This window comes from Mixophyes fleayi, chromosome 5 (genome assembly GCF_038048845.1).
Source record: "Mixophyes fleayi isolate aMixFle1 chromosome 5, aMixFle1.hap1, whole genome shotgun sequence".
Classification (NCBI taxonomy): Eukaryota; Metazoa; Chordata; class Amphibia; order Anura; family Limnodynastidae; genus Mixophyes; species Mixophyes fleayi.
Window position 1 is genome coordinate 93,402,009 of NC_134406.1, and position 18,106 is coordinate 93,420,114.

An 18,106-nucleotide genomic window follows, 5' to 3' on the forward strand; every position below is an offset into this window, starting at 1 on the left:
TGAAGGCCTACCTACCAGGAGTTAAACTGTTTTTTTGATAATTTAATAGCTTTACAATTACATTACTTATCCAAGAAACAGGTAGAGTACTAAATTTGGTTCTTTTAGGCCCAAAAACATTGATTTTCCAACAAAATAGCAAAACAAAAGCAAACAAAACCAAAACCAAAACCAAAACACGCAATGGCGGTTTTGAAAAACCAAAACAAAAACACGACGGTAATCCAGATCCAACACCGAATACAAAACCAAAACACGGGGGTCAGTGACCATCTCTACTAATTACTAACTCAGAGGAGTGGTTCTCTATAATGGTATAGTAGTCTCTTGATTCAGGGCACGACACAGTTCCACCTCTACTTTTCCAATCTGCGGTATGGCATTCCACACTGTGTCTGTAAATCCTGCATATGTCATTGAAGAAAGCCCACCACCATCCACAGACCTTGGTTTTCAGTGACAGTCTAGTGGATCTAGTGGGGGCTCCTGTCACCCTGATCTCTGTAAGCAGGTCCACATTAGAACAAAATATCAAGTGAGAATCCAGAAAGAAGAAAAGGAGACCTGAATCAGAGACTGCTGGTCCATTATACAGAGAAACTAGGGTGGTATTATTTTCCACTCCTGATGTGTGGGTGTGAAAGGGTTAATCAAACATAACCACCTGGTATGTCTAAAAATTACTAAAATCACAATTATATTTTAAACTGACTAATAAATCTGGTTCAAAAGGTGACACTTTGTTTTACTTCAGTCTTAAGTTATACCCTTACACTTATCTCAGAATACAATATCAACTGAATTTAATAAGCATTATTGTAAACTTAACAGTTATATGCCTTAAATTTTGCATTATAAATACCAAGTTTATCAGTCACATGAATAATTTAAGAACACAAAATAAAGTTTAACATGAGAAAAGTGATAATGCTTGTGTAATAAAGGAGACGAAAATGACATTTAGAAATACAATTGCAAACAAATTTCTTAAAATAAACAGGTGTAAAACAGAAATGGAAAGCTCACACATTTTTATGGGATCTGTAAATTGGGCAGAACCTCAATAGCAGGTTGATACTCAAGAACCAGCAATTTCCAACATTAATGCCATGATTTTTATACATTATGTTGCCACCCCGTTGCAAATATTGCAATTAGCCCTAGACTGGGATGATCAGACTATAACAGGGGCTGAATTCCCTAGGAAAATTGGATCTGCCGAAAATCGTGCAAATCCCCCTGCACAGGTCAAACCAGCCATGTCCTGTATATAGCATTGGGGCTCCTGTTGGCACCTTATGGGCAGTTGCTGTCAGGACAGTGGATGAACTACCTACCACTGCAGAGGGTGCAACCACTATGTAGCCCATTGGACAGGTGACTTCAGCAATGCCGGGTCACCCTCCTGAGGTCCCTACTCTGCATTAATCCCGTGCATGTACAGTCAAGCCCTGCTATGGAGTCTAGCAATGCAGTGTTCTGCCCCAGTGTCAGAGTAATTGTAGACCATCAAAAATAAATTTAGTGCTATTGTGGAACCTTAAGTCCAAGCAAGGTCTGCCAGCAATTGAGTTTTTGGGCATGCTGGCAATTGTAGAACTACTTCCCATTAAACATTTAAGATGAGGCCTTGTTTCTACATACCTCCGAATATTGGTGTTTTCTGAAAGTAGGACAAAGGAACATGTTCACGGCACTTATGGTGGGTAACCAAGCAAGTGGAGGCATGCAACCTTCTCTGGAGGTACGCCGACTGCTTCAGAAGCACAAGATTATCCCCATCCCCGCTCCACTTAAAACATCCTTCAATTGCCGCCTTCACCTGCCCCTTCTCTATGGTGAAATATATTGGGTCATACTCCCACATCCGGGAGTTGGGACAAATGGGCCAACTATCAGCATCAGGACTGTTAGGAGGTATGTTTCTACCACCTCCGAGGATGTGTAAAAATCAAATTCCCTAGTGGGGAGAGAAATGCTTTGCCCACTAATCAGGAAACACACCTCGAAGTGCAGTTTTTCCACTGATTGAATCTAATTTACATAATCACATCCTGCAACATGGAATATTGTTTTTTTTGTGTGGGTGCATACCAAGGCACAGTCATGCACTTAGCACACACTCCTTCCATAAGAAGATGAAAATTTTTGCAGACTCCCCCATCTTGGCTGGTAAATTTGTGTTCTTTCCTGTAAAACAGGTACTTTGCTTAAAGATAGGCACATGATATCACAAAACAGCATTGTGTTGAATATCCAAACATGTGCACTTTGCAAAATTACCCTTATTGTGTGTTAACAGTAATTAATAACTATGCTGATGTTATTCATGATTTGTTACAGGATTATTGGTTGTATGTAATTTAAAGCAAAATAAAAGAAAAGAAATGCGTCCAGTGTTTGTGAACCCGGCTATTTACTGTTGTGAGTTGGCAAGTTCTGTATGTCTATCATCGATTGAAGTGGAGGAGTTCATGCCAATGACTTATTCCAAAGGGCATGCAGTCCTTGGATGTAATCAATTGTTGACTTAATCTGGCACATAGCAAATATATCAGTTCATCTACATGAGAGTCAGTGAATCAAGAGTTTAAGGGCAATACATGTTACAGTGTATCTGTCATTTCCACACCAAATTAGCAATCACCTTATCAGTCCTAAGGATCTATTTATTAACAGTGACCCATTGTATCGATAAGTATAATTTAAAAAAAAATCAGTTATCATCTGCATTTATAAAAGAAATCCTGCATTAACAGTTATTCAGCTGATACTGGTAAAAGTGCACTTACCACTCTGTAAAGCCAATCTCTGTAGTTGTGCACCTACGTAAACTGGCTTGTCAGCTCCCTCGTGTGCAATGAAACTGAAAGCCAGTTCTAATAATGTAACAATGATATAAATAAAGTATACAAACATATTTTATTTATTAAAAAAAAATAATAATATTTTTTTACATTAAAAATCCTTTATTCTATTAATGTTTTTGTTCTGTCAAAGCCAGTCTGAGATGGCGTTAACACAATAGGTATTGCGACGATATAAGTATGTCTATGAAACTTGTTACATAGGCTTCTTCGTTCCAAAGTATTGGCGGCAGGGTGTTTGTTATCACCGGATGTAACCCTTGATGCTTATGGCACAGATATAATAAATCGCTTAGACAATGCTTATTGAAAAACGATGAAATTACTTTAATAGCTCTATAACATAAACTAAGTTAAAGCACATTTAGTTTAACCTAATATGTTAACTAAGTTATAATGGAAGAACACCACAAACTCCAGTATATTGCTGACTGGAAGCTCTGGTGGAACTAGCATGATTGTCCTGGTTGTAACAGGGCCCAAGCATTCCTACTACAACATGTACCTATTTGTAAAGATGACGGCGATATGATACCAATGTTGTTGACATTGACCATTCCGTTTTGGTTTCTCAATCTGTGAGTGGTTCTACAGATGGAAACATACTTACAACACCAAGTATTCCTAGGCTGAAGGGATAAGTGGGAATCTGTTGGAGCAGATGAAGATACCCATTAGTTTACTTTGGTTAAAAATATACTATGTGTGAGCATCATATAACATGTACAAAGTAGCTGTGTGGAGGACTAATAGAGATGTGTACCAGGGGTTGGGGGAGAGTGGTGTACATTCCCCAAATTTCCCCCAAGGCCAATAGGCCACCTGCTTAGTCTGAAGGTAATTAACCTGAATGAGGTTATGGTGATTTATCTTAACTATTTTATGTGCAGATCTGTGTATACCTATATTATTTGCTTTCTGTGTATTATGAGTGAATCCTGAGGTATCACAGGAAAAATTTGCTCCATAAACCATATCATGGTTGCCGCAGCAGTTGATTGTCTCAAGATTTCTACGAAGACTAATTAATCTGTAATCTGTCATGCCTCCTTCCACTGTCTCTCCTCATTACAACTTTACCACATCACTAGTAACTGCATGGACATACCAGTAGCTAAAGGTTATCTTATTATTGGTGGCTGGTAATGCTTCTTTATTACAGTAACCACACACACTTTTCCTGCCACCAGCTACAATTGTTATTCCAATACCTTATGTATCAGTTGTTCCCCAATTCTCTAAGATTTGAGCAGGACAATGGATACCTTCTGTTTCGTGCCATTGTGTGTTATTAATTTGTATAATCATCCCCTCAATGTACAGTGCTGCTTAACATGTTGGTGTTTTATAAATAAAGGCAAGTACTCCTATAATAGATTCATTCTATGAATTGTAACAGTTGTTTTCCCCCTCTCTATTGCAGAAAGCAGCATATTCCGGATTTCTGTGGGACACAACTGCTGGAATTGAACTAAAGAATGTTAGTTTGCAGGAAAACTCTCAGACCAATGGCAACGGCAAACACACTTATTCCCAGCCCTACATTGCACATTTCAAGGTAATGGCTCACCAACATTAATATTATATTACAGTTAGTGTAGTATACAGTACATGACTGAAGAGTACTTCATCAAAGCACAGCATTGTATGTTAGCAACAGAAGTATATATAGCAGAGGCATAGAAGATGATATATGTAAATGATGGATCTATAAACAAAAATGTTTTGTGCATATATATGTAGCACTGTCTCTTTTCAAAAGATCTCTGATCCTGTGCAATATATTTGGACAGATGACAAAGGAACAAGGTCACCTGTGTGACAAAAAGGTCAACTAATATAGTAAAATATACAAGACTCAACGTCAACAACTGCTAAAGGCTTTAAAGGGACGACTGACCCTGCAACAAAAGTTTATCCAATTTGAAAACAACCTTGTAATATTCAGACATGTGTAAAAGTGCTATTTTACTTTCATGCATTAGCCTGTTGGAGACTTATCATTCATAGTGATTTATTCACATATATCACTTACCAGAAATGTTAGACTGTCTGAAGTTATGTAGTTCTTAGTGTGAGGGCAAACACTCAACCATAAGAGAACATACCTCATAAGTAGAAGCTTGAATGGCTGCCACCCATTGTAAACTATATTTGATTCATAATCATTCATAATCTACTCTTGTAATCTGTTTCGTGAGATTGTGAGGGTCACCATTGAAAATTTGCTTCTTGTATGCAAAGAGAATAATAGGATGTTCTATGATTACTTTGATCAAGTATGAAAATTATTTTTCCTAACTGCGATTAAAATGAAGAATTTTCTGGAGCGAGCTTCCTGTTGTGAAACAACTGCATCCTGTCGATGACCTGTTGATAAGAAAGCTATTAGAACTATGTGCTTATTTAGAGTAAATGTGGAATATATTTTTAGGTTTCATAAACATTTTGTAAAATTGTCATACAAATATTGTTGTACATGTAAAATAGATTGGAATGAAAAGTAATGCACAAAAAAGTTGTACTATTCCATTTTTGTTGTCAGTTTTCAATGCTGCCTTGATTGGAATATATATATATAAGCTTTCAATTAGAAATTATACCTTAGATGCATATCATACTTCACTTAATACATAAATCTGATATGCCACCTGTCATTCATTCTTAACTAATGGCTTATACATGAGTGGAATGTAATATTTTTTGTATTTAAGACAATAGTAGGCTAGATATATGTTGCTAACCAGGGTCAATATATTTATTGTATATTTATAAGTATCAAAAAATACTCTTTTGATATTGTCAGCTGTTTGTTTCTGAATCCTTTTTTAACCTTTGTTACATATTTATATTGTAACAAAAGGAGGAATTTAGCTGGCAATATGCAGAGAAAGCAGGGAAATAGAGTAAAACATTGGCACAGTTATGTACCTAGGTGGAGATTAAACCAGGTAAAAACATATGTGTAGTTTAAAATTGGTTTACTTACATGATTTAAAAGCTGCTTCCTCTCAGCAAACAGACAGGGTGGGTCTGATAGTCTAAACAGAGCCAGGGATGGGCGTTTCCTTTTAAAGAGAAGGTGGGTGTGTCACCTGTCCATCAAGCTAGGCCTGTGGGAGGAGTGTCAGGTATAAAACCCTGCTTGTTTCATTGTTCAGGGAGATCAACGCTGGGCTAGCTGGCTGATCTGGACAGAGAGCTGGACTATGTATAGTAAGCGTTGAGGGTCTCCATAATTGCTGTGCAAGTATACGGTGTCAAAACATTATTACCATCCTGACAATAAAGTACCATAAAAAGGAAGAAGTTGTACGCGTGTGCTTCTGCTGTAGCGGGCTCTTGCCACAATATATATATATATATATATATATATATATATATATATATATATATATATATATATTAGCAAGAGCACCTTCTTGTGACACAAACACCCTCGTGTGATTGAAACACGAAAACAACTTCTTGCTTCAAATCAACTAGTACTTTTATTGTTGCATCACAATAAACTGCATCACTTTGTCAGGATGACGCCAGGCAGCCTAACATTTACTAGTCCCAGCTTACCTCTCTGGTCACCGGTCACTTGCTGGCATCTGCCCAATGCCCAAATGCACAAGACTCCTACCACAGCCTTAGCTTGACAGACAGGTGATACTCCCACTTTGCCTTTAAAGGGAAGTTCCCTGCAGATGCTCTGTAACCACTCTTGATTGCAGGCAAATCTTGTCAGCTCTGTTATTAACTGTGGAAAAGACACTGTGAAAGCATGTACGTAAAATCACATTTTACAGTTCTACTGTGTGACACATGTCTCACACCTGTATATCTCTGAACCTAGGCACACTTCTATAACTGTTTGTAATGCGGCCTGCAGCCTTGACCCACAGACTGTCAGCTGCATAGCTGATTCCTCTCTTAGAGGCCTGTGACAAACCCTTCCCATATCCCTCCCCCTAGTGTCACCAAGTAAGTTGGCGCGGACCTTACAAGGAGCACAACTCTGTGAACAAGAGCCTCTGTGATCATTTTGTCCCTCTAACTTCTTAAGGCTCAAGATAAGGAAAGTTCTATTGCCTTTTTAAATGTCCTCACAATCACACCTACTAGCACACTAACAGGGACCTTATCTTCATGCCACCTGAGAACCCTGTGCTGAAACGGCCTGTCCTCTCTCTCGTGGCCTCTACTCCTTATAAATAGACATCTATGAGTACTTTCTAAGAGTGGCTTTCTTGCGACAGTGGGATGGTTTTCTGGCATTCAGGACAAGCCATACAAAATCTTTTTACGACTAAGAAGACTCCGGGCCTGTTAAACCTTCGTAGCAGTTGTTCCTTGTTCTACCTTCCTCTAAGTGTTCACCACCCACCTGAGTGTGTGCGGCTTTCAACACTTGGGGTACATGAACCTTTCAAACTACTAATTGTTCTACTTTGCTCCCCTTCACAGTAGTCACTTGAAATAGCACATTATTTTTAACAATATATGATGGCATATAGCCTGCCTAATTGTCAGGTCTCGATATTTCCCCAGCATTACTAGCGAAATTAAAGACATGCTTTAAAATGACATCATTTTTCTGATGACGTGCAAAGTTTGGCACACTTAACAGTTTGGAATAGTCAGACCAGGCTATGCCATCATCAACAGACGAGGCAGACACCTCCGCGGAGTCACCAGCCACCACTGATTTCGACTATCTAGGTTTCTGTGAAAGTCTTGCCATGACACCCAGGTTAGCATCCTGGTTTGACGGTTCTGAAAAATAGAGCTCGACATTGGGGTGTTTTTGGCACATCCTTTAAGACCAAGCTTCCAACTGGTGAATCAGTTGCCAGCATATCCGGATTTGCTCACCAAAGTCCTCTGTCACGCTTCAATGTAAATCACAGCTATTGAGCCCGGGATGTGATGAAACGTAAAGGTATTTATTGATCAGAAAATACAGATAAATAGTATGAACTCAATATTGCTGAAACTGAACAGGAATTTCCGAGAAGGCTGAATTTTGGTTGCAAGAAATACTGTAGACGCAGGTAGAATGGTAAGTGGGGAGAGATCCGGAGAAGTGGTGTTAGCAGCAGAATATGAAAGTCCAAGAGCACAGGAGCAGCAGGAGAACAAAACCATAAGGAAGGCAACAAAACAACAATTACCGGCACAGGAACGAGAGAGAGACAGGTACAAGTAGGGAACACTCAATTGCAGGAGATAATTGGTGCAACAAGTTAACCCCTAGTGATGAAAAGGAAAGGCACAATAGCAGTACCGCTGGGGAACAGAGGCACTGCAGATAATACATTAATGCAACAAGTCCAAGGTCCTGAAGGCAGGAGCTGCCAATGCAAAGTAGCATGCAATGCAGAAAGCTGCAGGCAGATCCTGAGAACCTCTTTGAATAGTGGGAAGTCTCGCCTTAGATCAAGGGGGTATGGCAGTTTAGGCACTATAGAAGTCACTATCTTCATGGTTTGAACCTTAAAACAGATGGCCAAAAGAGTCCTTCTTAATCTCCTGGCTACACCATGTCTGAAGCGCATTTAAATTTGGGCAAACGCGAGACCCTGGCTGCAGCCAGCACAAAACTGGAAACCAGCTTAAGGTCACTCCCAGAGTCCACGACTGCCCAGACAAACTTGTTGCTCTCCCGCACAGTCGCTTTGATTACAGGTGAACCACTAGTTGTGAAACTTCCAGGACAGTAACTTAGAAAGAGTGGCCCAGCTTGGACAATTGAACAGTTCATGGGGTTTTGGGGTCTAGTACACTTTATATTGTCCATGCTCTCTGCACGTGACGCATTTCTGGTTAGACACCCTTATAGCTGGACCCAGATTAGCAACATTGTTCCCTTTTAGGCCCATGACTCTGGGTTTACCCACTTGGACGCTCTCATCCTTGGTATTCAGCAAACCCCTCTGAGAGGGTGTCAAAAAAACAGCTTGTTCAGGTTCCTCAGTGTATCTAGAAGAAAGAGTCTTTTCCTCGTGGAGCTTTTCATGCTGTACTGCCAGATTAAGCCTTTCTAATTTGCACTTCACAAGTTTCTTTATAGACGCTCTTGCTGTGCACATCTCTTGCTGAACCATGACAAGCTTTTGTTTTAAAACAGCAATTTCTTGGTCTTTTCCTGCTGCTATCTCTTAAAAAGCTGCCTTCGCTTTTTCCCTTTCTTCACACAATTTTTTTCTCTATACACATTTTCTCTAAGCATATATACTCTTCCCTGGTCACATAATCTGATGCAGGTAACACCAGGTTTGTGCAGAGAGCATGAGATTTTTCAACTTCATCTCCACTCTACACACTCCCATACAAGTTTTCCTAGCAATCATACTCTTCCCTGGCCACATAATCTGACCCAGGTAACACCAGGTTTGTGCAGAGAGCATGAGATTCTCCAACTTCATCTCCACTCTGCAAACTGTCTTGCAGTTTTTCCAAGTTTTTCAGTTGAGACTGAATTTTGGTCGCACCTGTTTGTAAACTTTTTTTGACAAATTTTATTCTTTCTCTTGCATCTTAACTGGAGTAAATAAAATGTTGTATCGGCAGCAATTCCTCTGTTCTATTGCAGCCTTCAAACATCAAATTTGGTCTTTACACATACCCAGCACTTTCCACAGGCAGTTAGCAAAACAAACAGGTTCTTTATCCTCCCACAGGCAAACAACAACTTCTCTGCACATGGTTTTCTATGGACCATACCCAACTTACAGTGAATAAACAAAGTGTGGCACTACAATCCCCAGCAACTTTTGAAACTTTTGTTTTCTTGTCAGAAAAAAGCAAAACAGTTCACAGTAATACTGCTCATATATGTCTCTCCACAGCCAAACTATTTGCTTTCTCAGCAATACAGCAATATCTTTCCACTGCAACTGACAGTTGTATTCAGTCTGGTGTGTTATAGTGGTATTCATTACATGTCACTCACCACCATTGCAACTGGTAGGCTTGGTGGACAGCTTTGTGCATTGGCTGTCCTTGGCAATCCCATCTCTAACACCATTTGTGGCAAGGCACCCTCAGGTGATTCACACACGGACAACTTCTTGCTTCAAATCAAATGGAACTTTTATTGTTGCATCACAATTAACATCACTTTGTTAGGACAACATAAGGCAACCTATTTCTTCTTCTAACAATCTGTCTGGTTCCAAAATGGCAGCAAATGTATCTATCTTTGCAAACTGTATGTGATTTTTGGGACAATATGTATACAGTGCTGCTATAGATTAGAGACAGCACTGAAAAAAATTTGTTAGAATCTATAGCTTTTTTACATTGTAAAATCCTAAAGTAATATTTTATTCTACACAGATATAATACTATCACATACTAAATATATTGAGCAAAGTCAAACAAATGCAAAATGGTTATGCCAAATATGTAAGTGTGCAAATGAAATATCTACATGGCATATTAGGTATCAAGAAAGAGGATCTCTCCTGTTTGTCTGAGCTGTCAGCTGTGCATTACTGCTGCAACCATGTGTAGGATCAATCATGCAGTTAAGCTGGTTGCTAGGTAATCTTCCAGCTGTGCTATTATTGACCACACCCATGCAGCTAATTATTCTGCAGTGATTGGTGCTGCTGTCTTCATAAACCTCTTGCTGTCAGCATACCAATGCTGGTCATAGTTCCTGCCTGACCTGTTCTGTGTTATTGACCCGGATTGTTCTAAGGATTCTGCTGTCTTCTCCACTCCTGACTCTTGGCTTTGTTAAATGGGTTTGTTCTCATATATCTACTTGCCCTGACCCCTGGCTTGTTTAAGGGATTCTGCTGTCTTCTCTACTACTGATCCCCAACTTTTACTGTGTGCACACTGCTGGCTCCAGTATTTTGAAACTATACAATCTCTTCTGTGAGCTACAGACCTCTTTTGTAAGACAGGTGGTCTGTTTTTTTAAATTGTTTTCCTACTTGAAAAAAAACCAGATATATCTGGAGAACCAATACAGGTAAGGGGGTAATTTACAAAACCTTTCCTGTGTATTTATTTTACACAGAGCCAAGAATCCTATGGGAGTTTAACTATGTGCACTAATAAGTTTTAAACATGAATCTGGCACTTCTTATAGATCCTTCTGCATACACACATCTTAACTGGTCATTTTTTAATGACAAACAGTCAACTTTTGCTGGTGCAGTACTACAGAAATCTAGGAGTCTTGGGAAACTGTAATGCAGTTCCTGGAAGCTCCATTATGGGAAAGGAACAGGTTAATGAAAATTACGCTGTGTTAAAGGATAACTCCATTCAATACTAATTAGATCTGCCCTATAGCATTTTTAAGGACTGAACTAAGTACATATCACTGAGATGCCTGTTCCCAGTGAGGCTCATCAGCAGCAGGTTATATCTAATTGAAGAGAGGGTCACATGAGTGGATAAGAGCAACTCACGTGACACTCTCTTTATATTAAATGTGAGTCGGTGAGGGGTATCCATCCCCTTTCTGTAAATGGAGTCCAAGTAGCTCAATAACGCAAACTGTATGGTAGGTCACGATAACTGCATTATTATGTACCATATAGAGCATGGCACAGAACACATAAAAGCTGCCAGGGCCAGGATGAGACAGTGGCATGGAGTGTAGTTCCCTCAAACCCCTCAACACGATCTGCCACACTGTCTCCTGATATTGGTATGATATTGTGTGGTCGTCTGCCGACATGCGTTCAACAAATTGAATCATGATTCTGTGGCTTAACACGCAAGCCAAATGTCAGGATTGAGTTATGTTTCCCTTACAGGAATTCTGTTTAGCATAGGAAAAATACAAGTAATCATATGCTTATCCTTCACTTAAAAATGCCCTAGTCATAACCATAACAACAACTATGCCTTTCTAAGAGCATGTGCAGCACACTAGATTGAGTACTTTAGCCTGAGTAATAGGAGTATATTCCAATTCTTTTGATATGAGCTAGACTATAGATAGTTAAGTGCTACCTCCACATTATCACATGGTGTGTAGTGAGTGAGCTGTTAAATGTTAGGCGTAGCACATAATCTTTTGATCTAGATTATCGAAAGAGCTGGCAGGATGAATATGTGGTAAATATAATGCATTTGTTACACACTTGCCAACTTCCAAATGAAAGCCGTCTGGCCTGTTATTTTAGTAATATGGGTCATCATTAGTAATATGGGCCAGTGTGAACACTTGAATTTGCTGCTTGATACTAGCTGTGTATAGCTAACATTTTATGATCTGCCATATTTGTAGTATACTGTGACATTGGCAATTAGAAATATATTATATTGAGCTTCATATGTTAGCACTCAAGTCCTCCTATCCCTCTTTGCAACTTGTCCCTCTGTTGGGTATAAGGCCCAGACCTGTGTTCATTTGGCTCTAAAATGTGTAAAAGCATCCACCTTTTATTCTACTATATGTTTTGCTCTCATGTGCTGTTTGCTGCTGCATAGAATAAATATTTTTTGAAAATTCTTATTCAAAATGCTGTGGAGCTGCATGTAGATGTTTATAGGGGTTAGCTCAGTGGTCAAAAGGGAAATTTAGAATTGCTGGTATGGAACTTTAACTTTGAAATAGGCCCCCCAAAGGTTTAGAGGTTTTGATAGAGTGAAATTAATTTTAGATGTATTTTAACACTATATAGTATAATATAAAACACATTAAATGATGCAAGCCTATCCACCCTGTGTCCCTAATGGCTCCTGTGTCCAATTACCTTTCCTCTGTGTCCCTCCACCTCTCTCTCATGTCTCTTTTGTGTACTTACATTTCCCTCATATCGCCATAATATTATAATAAAACTTTCCAAAATATCTCCCTTATATCTTCTATGTTACCCTTTATCATTCCTTTAACTGTTTCCTTTCTTTGTTCCTATGTGCCCCTATCTTCATTGCAGATATCCAGATCTCCCCTGTGCCTCACATCCTGCTTCTCTCGTTCCTCCCTTACTTCTTGGTCCTCTCTATCTTTCCCTGTTCCTGCTCCAATTCCTATTCCCTCTCGCTAGTGAATTCACATTGTGCCCCCTCCTCCTTCATCGCTGTGCCCCCTCCTCCATCATCGCTGTGCCCCTTCCTCCTTCATCGCTGTGCCCCTTCCTCCTTCATCGCTGTGCCCCCTCCTTCATTACACTGCTACTCTCACCATTCTTTACTTACCTTTCTATGACCTTCTTCTATTTTGTCTTTTTCTCTTCCTCTTCTTCGTTTCTTCAGTCTTGTGGCTCCTCTTTGCGCCGCTCCTCACTGAAGGTGTTGGGAGGTGACAATGTTGCCTCCAACAATCAAGGAATAGGGAGGAGGGTGCCGCTGCCGGCACCAAGTAGTATTTTTTACAGGGCCAGTGGACAAGCGTTGCGCCGGCCCTGACTGCCTGCAGGGAAGTGGGGTGAAGAAGTGCTGGTATGTCGGCACTGGGTTAGGTGCTACAAACAAAACTCTTAACACGGTGCATGAGCCAATGATTTTGTGATGGTATTGTAACTTAGTACTGTGCTTCTGCTTACTTGTACAAAGATTGCAAATTAGTGTGAAGGTGGTAGCTGTTTAGGTGCTGAAGCATGGGTGGATTATAGTGGCCATATGTATTAGCACTTAACAGATGATATCACTTGGTATAATTTTATTATATTAGGTTATGCTCCATTATTATTGTATATTAAAATTAACCTTTATTGATAATCCATTAAAAGTTTATAGAATTTGCCAAATAGAAGAAACCAGCTAATTGTTTAAAATGTGTAAAGGTACACGATTTAATACACCTGTACACTGAGTGTGAACTCATTCATTAAGGTTCCATTGCAGCTAGTTATTCTAGGGATATCTCATTATTGGACATTCTACAGCAAGCTATAGTCTAGAATCCTAGTAGAGATGTAGTTTGGAAACGTTGATTGATGCACATCCGGTAAATGACTAATAATTGGCTATTAAGGGATCACTATGCTTGGGAAGGTGATTGTTGTACCTCAATGTGGTAGCTTTAATTCTGACATGAATCAGTCAAAACAGAATTTAATTCAGATTAACATCATTTTAAAATATTTTTTTTTTAAAGGCAAATCGGTTTATATATTAGTAAGTCCTTTTGTGTGTTATATAATGTGTCATATTTGTGTGTGTGTGTGACTTTTTATTGTATCTAATACCCCTAAAGTCCTGTACCTGAAGCTTTCACTGTGCACTTTTATTGAGTTTTGTTTCTTACCGACTAGGTGGGAATGAATGACGTGACCCTGGTAAACATTCATGTGCGCCGTCCCCCAAGTGAAGCTGGAAAGCTGCAAAGTGACAGCCACAAATTTGGACAAACACTGCAGGAGTCCCTGAAAGGTATGCAAAGCAACAAAGACTAGACTACCTAAACATGATCCAGCCTGCCACTTAATGTAATTCCAGGAATGCTGGAAGGTTATCTCGTTGCACTTTTACACTGGTTGTGCGGTAATCAATTACTGAGCAGCTTATAGGTTTTCAGACACAACATGTGAAAGTGGCCTAAGCTATAATGTGTATGTCATTGGCCTGCTATTATTTCTGCAAGAATATTTTTGTACACATTGTACTCATAAACAGACATATCATATTTCTCAGCCTAAGCAAGCAGATCTGTCTATGTCCAATTTGTTCACATATGCCAGGGGTGGCGGTAAAATTATACAGATCCCTTTACTCATCTCTCAGGTCAAGCGCACAGCTAGAAATTTATGGGCACCATGGCAAAATTTTGAAGGGGTCCAATAAGTTTCTAATGAAGGACTTATACTACATTTTCGACTGACCACTCCATTATGCTATCTGTCTATTTGCTGTGCACTGCTCTTTACTTACTGCCCTGAAAGGAAGAGAGCATCAGAGCTTCTCTTTCCTCTGAATCTAACTTTGTAGCCCTTAAACGTCTTGCAGTATCAGTGGTTTCACAGCAGGCAGCGTATAATACTTCCTGCTGACAGAAGTCACCGTTCTGTTCTTGACGAGAGCTGGAGCAAAGGCCCAGAGGAGCACGGGTGATAGCTACACGGGCCCCTTAGCTACCGGACCCAGAGCCGCTGCTACCCAGTAGTTACACCCATCACCCAGACCAAGCATTTGAATCACATGGCGACTGGTAAATATGATAGTCGTATTCACTGTCAAATTGGTCATTAGCTGACCGGATGTCTAAGCAGTTCCAATTCACACCTGATAAATCCTGATTAGGATTGCTCTTCACTTTGGGCACGCTGGTGCATAGATTTGTTACCAGTTGTGCCTTAAATTTCCAATTGGGGGTTCAAATAGCTACATCTAAGAGCAATTTTATGCTCTCAGGCTTTCCACATCATGGGCAGATATATAACCGTCACTACAACTGCTAACATGAATGATAATATTCTGAAGCCTTACCACCACAGCAGCTTAGTGTACATGGACATTTGTTATCCCCACATTGGGTTATTGGAACTATAAAGATTTTCAAGATTAATGTATTATAATTAATTGCATGTGAGCATCATGTAGGACCTGATTCATTAAGGAACTTAGGCTAGAAATTTCTTACTTAAGTCTCCTGGACAAACCCATGTTACAATGCAAGGGCTGAAAAGTAGTTTTCTATTTTGCACATAAGTTAAATACTGGCTGTTTTTCATGTACAACACAAATACTTGATAGCTTATTTGTACACTGAAATTTAAAGTTGATATTTGTGTGCTACATGAAAAAACAGTCAGTATTTAACTTATGTGCAAAATAGAAAACTAGTTTTCACCCCTTGCATTGTTACATGGTTTTGTCCAGGAGACTTAAGTAAGAAATTTCTAGCCTTAGTTCCTTAATGAATCAGGCCCGTAACCGTTTTACATCCAACCACATAAAGCCCTCTTCAGCCAGGAATGGCTACTGCTTCTGGCTCAATCTCTCTCACTAGTAGAAAATGTGCCCTGATGTAAATGAACTTTTCTCTTTTTATTGGCTACATTGTAGCAGAAATGTAAGGTTTTCAGCACAGCCTGTTCGGCAGCTATAGGAAGTTTTCACTTTGTGAATTATAGCTGGCGCTCCTGCCCAGTGATGCCATGAAATAGCCCTCCTACAATGATTCACTATATGAAAGCATCCGATCACATCTGGTCACATCACTGCAGCTGAATGACTGAGGCAGATTTACAGTCCTGTGTTATTCAGCCCTACATAGCAGCAGGTGCTGGTGGAATCTGGTAGATGTGCAGTCATTGCCAGAGTCCCCGGGGCTACTGAGCTTGGTTCTTAAATGTACCCACAACAACCTATATTACTAAGCCACTGTTTCACACTGTAGCTGCATAGCCCCATACAAAGGTGAGCATAGAGCTCCAATAATAATAATAATAATAATAATTACCATACTGACCTCTATTTATATAACAGCTGTAAAATTATTACATATCTTATAAATCTCAACAAGGATAAAATAAACTTGTCAACCACCTGGCTTAGTACATATTAGTAACTACTGCAGCCATATGTTGCCAGAAACTAGTCATACTGGGGTTAAATTAGACTTGGGTGCAATTTTTGCCCGGGTGCACGGCATAGGGTACAAATGCAACTTTTACATGAGGGGCAAATAGTGCATTGCTTTGTGATTTATCAAATCCATTATTTGATATAAGGAGTAATAAGCACTGAAGCAGTTGTGATATAATGCAGTTTGCTTTTACACCAGTGATACTATTTATAAAACACATAAGCTAAATGATGTACTAATAACAGTGCTAGGTGTTTCCTACTTGGCACAGCAGTACAGGACTTTTACACCAGTGGGTGCATCCCAAATATAGAACTAAACCTGGTGCACAAACTAAAGAAAGCCAATTTATTTTAAAATCCACAAACACTTGAAATAAAATCATCCCCAATGTCTCCTAACAGTACTGGGTCAGTACCATCAAAATGAAAATATAAATAGATAAATTTACTATATATATATATATATATATATATATATATATATATATATATATATATATATATATATATATATATATATATATATATATATATATATATTTATATATATATATATATATATATATATATATATATAGTATAATCATTCGTTAGGGCACACGAAACAAACATATTGTGTGGTTTTGTTCATTTACATTCCTTAATGAATCAAGCCCTAAATGATCAGTTCATTGGCAGAAATGAGAAAAATGGCAAATTAATTTAGAGGAGAGGTCAAAACAGGAAAGTGGATGGTACGTTAACAGGTAGAAAAGAACAATGAGCTCACAAAAGCATTTGGGTAAATGCACAATATAGCCTGAGTGTGCAGAGTGCAAAAGCAAGCACAGTGTCGCTAAATGAAGTGCACAACTTTGAGAGATGCAATATTATTTGGGAACTTTTGGAACAAAATATTTGCATCATGTTTTTGTGGCCAACTTTAGAGGTAATCATAAATACACTGTTAACAGAGGCAACTGCCCCTCCTAGAGCCTGGGGGTTGTTGCAATTGATATATTTACAATATATATGATTATCATGTTTTATTACAAGTAATAACAACAATGAGATGTGGCATTAGCAGTAATATGTCTGGCATAAGTTCTTCCGAATGTACATATGTGCATCTCTTAGCAAGTGACGGATGGTTAATTGTTCTTTTATATATTTCAGGAGAAAAAGATGTGATCATTTTGGGAGGATTCAGCCAACCTCCGGATAGCAGTAACTTTGATTCTCTGAGAAAAGAAAAGTTCCAGAGCTTGCTTCCAGCTAGCACATTTACAAACATCAGCACAAAGACCCCTCAAGGCAACAAATCCCTTGACAATATCTGGATCAGCAAGAGCCTGAAGAAAGTGTACACAGGTCAGAGATATGAATAGTTGCTGAAGTATATGCTATTAATGCCATTTTGTGCATGTTGATTTATGGATTTCCTTTATCTATTAGTGATCATCCACACGTCTCCAAGTTATAAAACTAGATAGTATGACCCAACTCTATACAGCAGTACTATTAACCAATACAAGACAGTTTCATATATCCCTCTCTCTCCTCTACTTAATTTTACTCCCACCGTCAGTCAGTTACATTGTTCCTTTTTTCTCTCTCTCTCTGTCCAACTTTCTTTTCCCTCTCTCTGTCCAACTTTCTTTTCCTCTCGATCTCACCTTGATGATAGGTGCACTTTATAGTAATGTGCATAGCACTGCTGAATTCTGTGTATTCTGGAGAATTTTGCAGAGGATATAGCTACCTAC

The 18,106-nt window shown here is 39.1% G+C and overlaps 1 protein-coding gene across 1 annotated transcript in view; it reads left to right on the top strand.

Moving 5' to 3' along the window:
• The window catches only part of EEPD1 (endonuclease/exonuclease/phosphatase family domain containing 1), a 105,814-nt gene that overhangs the window by 84,690 nt on the left and 3,018 nt on the right, over positions 1–18,106 (top strand). The window contains exons 4-6 of the mRNA XM_075212554.1: positions 4,291–4,425; positions 14,087–14,204; positions 17,517–17,711. Coding sequence (XP_075068655.1) covers positions 4,291–4,425; positions 14,087–14,204; positions 17,517–17,711 — 448 coding nt within the window. The remainder of the gene's footprint in view (positions 1–4,290; positions 4,426–14,086; positions 14,205–17,516; positions 17,712–18,106) is intronic.